Below are 3,007 nucleotides of genomic sequence, written 5' to 3' on the forward strand. Positions count from 1 at the left end.
CTTTTATTGAGAACCCGGTTGGCACAATACCTACTGTTAAGGTGCGCTACTGAGGCTACGATGGAGGCTTGTTTACTCTGCTGGGATATTAAATTTCTTGGGATCAATCCAGTTTTTTATGTGAAGATGATAGATAGGATTTCCTTCGAAACGAGAGCAAGAAAGGAGTAGAGTAGTGTGGATGTGGGGTATTAGAGGTTGTGAAAAAGTCAGGTGTGGGTGTGATATATGTTGTTGGTGTCTGACTTTCAATAGGTCTTAAAGGATCGATACCACTTTGGTATATGTGTGTGTATGTGTGAAAATAGGCCTAATAGGATCCATAGCGATTTGGTCTCATAGGTCATTTTATGGTCTTCCTGCGCATATGTTTACATATGTATATAGCACTCGCCATGCTACCCTAAAAGTTGTCTAGCGAGCAACTCTCCCTTTCCGGCCCAGAAGGGAGGGAGACACTCATGGCATAAAGTGATTCGAATTGGAGTTTATTTGGCGTGATATATAGTCAGCTCATGCTCTGTAAGCTTGCTTGCTAGGTCATGCTCTGTAAGGTTGCTGCGTTATTACTTGTGTTCTTTTTGGAATTAATAAGAGTCCTCGTCTCCTTTTGTTTCTTCACTGTCTTTCGCTTTTAGGGCACTCTAACTGTACTCTAACATGTACTGCAGAGCTAGCTAGGTTTGTATTCTTCATAAAAAAAAGAGGGCCGGCGATTTTGCAAATTTTGGTGTGTAGTAGCATCTATATCTATAATCATCTAATGGAAGGGTGCACGGGCTAGCATGAAGGTGAGGGCATGATGAGTAGGCTCACATCGACTAAACTCCAGCTGAACTGTTACACGCAACAAAAAGTCAGCATGTGTGATGCACTTAGCGTGGGCAACATCAAGGCGGACTGCTGGGACAAAGATTTTCTCGCACAGAATCACTGATTTCTTGCATTGCCAAGGCAAACCAAGTAGAATTAATTAAGCCTTTCACTCAATTATAAAATAAGAGTCTCTTCCATAGTACAGCAGCAGCAGAGAGCTGACCTTATAATTCATTCACATAGCCATTAAGCAGTGTCTATATAATTGGACACTATAAGCGTCTGCCGCCGCACATTCACTAATTAGACTCAGTAGGCAATTTCTTTGGATTTATGTGTCTTCCTCATTCGAGGGAATAATTAAGCGTGCCTGTCTTCTGAGGCCGTTGCCATATGCTCTTCTTCAAACAGCAGCAACAGCCACACGTATGATCTCTTCAAACAGCAGCAACAGCCACACGTGATGAAGGCATCGAGCTGGGTGATGCGTCAGCGAGCTGTAGCATGGGCGCACAGGAGCTGGAGACTACGTCTGTGGTTGGCAGTGGCACTACAACGTTGTTGCCATGGTGGAAGAGCCTGGCCAGCGAGCTGCGGCCCGTATACATAGGAAGATGATGGCGATCAGTACTCTTCTTACGCGGCCACTGCAGCTGAAGATCACGTGCTGCAGCAGCAGCAGCAGCACCAAGAAAACTGGGCTGTGATGCCCTAATTCCATGTTCACGATGCTCCGCAAGGAAGGGGTGGCGAAGCAGCCGGTGGGCGGTCCATCGGGCTTCGGGGTCCGGCCTCAAGCACTTGAGCACAAAATCTTTGCAGGTAGGGGAGAGAGATAAGGGAAGGCAAGGGGCCTCCCCGTGAACAACCTGCCGCACCAGCGCCTCCACACCACGGCCCAAGGTGGACATCCGGCCTGCAACATCTCCACCACCGTGCACCCAAAGCTCCACACATCGGAGGCCGGAGAGGGGCCCCTCTTCGGGCCGAGCTCGGGTGCCATGTGGGAGAGGGTGCCCCTGGTGGCGCCTTCCGGCGGCCGTCCACCAACTAAGCTGCCCACCTTGCCCTGCCCTGCACACCTCCTGCTGATGCCAAAATCTGCAAGCTTTACATCTCGCTTCTCAGCAATATCATGCACACCGGTACTCGACGGCCCCAGCAAGACATTAGCGCACTTCACGTCGCCGTGCACGATGCCTTGCGCGTGAAGAAAGTCCAGGCCTTTTAAGATGGCCCTGGCAAAGACCCTTGCCTCCGATTCCAGCAGACAGCCCTGCTCCTGCACCAGCCCTTCTAGGCTCCCGCCCGCCATGTACTCCAAGAACACCCTCTTCACCTCTTGGCCGTCCACGCTGCTGCTCTCGCAGCCCAGCCACTTGATGAGGTTAGGGCAGCCGCCTGCTGCATCATCCTGCAAGCTCTGCAGGATGGCCACCTCGTTCTCCACGTCCTCCCTCCGCGCCAAGGTGTCGCAGAGCACCGTCTTCACCGCCAATTGGCGTCCCGAGGTGGAGTCCACAGCCAGGTGCACCGTGCCACACCCACCCTTCCCCAGCAGCCTCACCGTCTCCCATCCGCCAACAACCACAGAGGAGGAGTTCACCATCGCGACGACGACAAGGTTCGACGACAATCAAGAAACAAAACCCTCCCGGGTTTTATATGCATTTTAGGCCGCGTGAAAAGCAGTCCGCGTGCAGCCTACGTGGCAATTCTCTTTCAGCATACGTGGACTCCGTTCATAGGCTCCGGAGTTTTTAAAAGCAGGCCACGCCATCCTTCTTTTCACCACACAGCATACACGCAATATTGATTCCGTGCTACATGTGAGTGCCAAGCTTTGGTTTATGCCATCTTTTTTTAAATGCTCTAAGGATAATTAGATCATCCTCTCCACCGTGATCGTCGTTCCTTATAACGTGTGTGACCATCTCTCTTTATCCTATGTGAGCTCTCACCTACATTACTGTGTCGCAATGTGCAAAAACAAAGCTTTGTTGGATATATATATATAAGGTCATCTGTCATATATGAGATCATCCGTCACGCTCCTCTCATATAGATTACTTCATCCAGCTTTTAACCATTTACACAGCCGTTACTTACTTCATTATATCCCCGTCGTGGCTTGTTCCCACCATTGATTTGGTGTGCTACATGTGAGTGCCAAGCTTTGGTTTATTTCAAC

General features: G+C 49.9%; 1 protein-coding gene across 1 annotated transcript; it reads right to left on the reverse strand.

Moving 5' to 3' along the window:
• Positions 1 to 997: 997 nt before the first annotated feature.
• LOC147638873 (mitogen-activated protein kinase kinase kinase ANP1-like) lies at positions 998 to 2,435 on the reverse strand. The gene is made up of 2 exons (XM_086784127.1): positions 1,772 to 2,435; positions 998 to 1,685 (listed from the first exon to the last, which is right to left on the reverse strand). The coding sequence occupies exons 1-2, from the start codon at positions 2,423 to 2,425 to the stop codon at positions 1,254 to 1,256; spliced, it is 1,086 nt and encodes a 361-aa protein (XP_086640253.1). The 5' UTR covers positions 2,426 to 2,435; the 3' UTR covers positions 998 to 1,253.
• Positions 2,436 to 3,007: the final 572 nt, after the last annotated feature.

The sequence above is a fragment of the Cibotium barometz genome, chromosome 4, assembly GCF_041138505.1.
Source record: "Cibotium barometz isolate CiBa-2024 chromosome 4, ASM4113850v1, whole genome shotgun sequence".
In the NCBI taxonomy this organism is placed as follows: Eukaryota; Viridiplantae; Streptophyta; class Polypodiopsida; order Cyatheales; family Cibotiaceae; genus Cibotium; species Cibotium barometz.

Excerpts from the sequence above, each read along its gene's own strand:
- LOC147638873 (XM_086784127.1), bottom strand. The coding sequence starts at position 2,425 with ATGGTGAACTCCTCCTCTGTGGTTGTTGGCGGATGGGAGACGGTGAGG. Across the intron at positions 1,686-1,771 it reads GCCCCTCTCCGGCCTCCGAT|GTTGTTCACGGGGAGGCCCC; the intron begins GTGTGGAGCTTT and ends CTGGTGCGGCAG.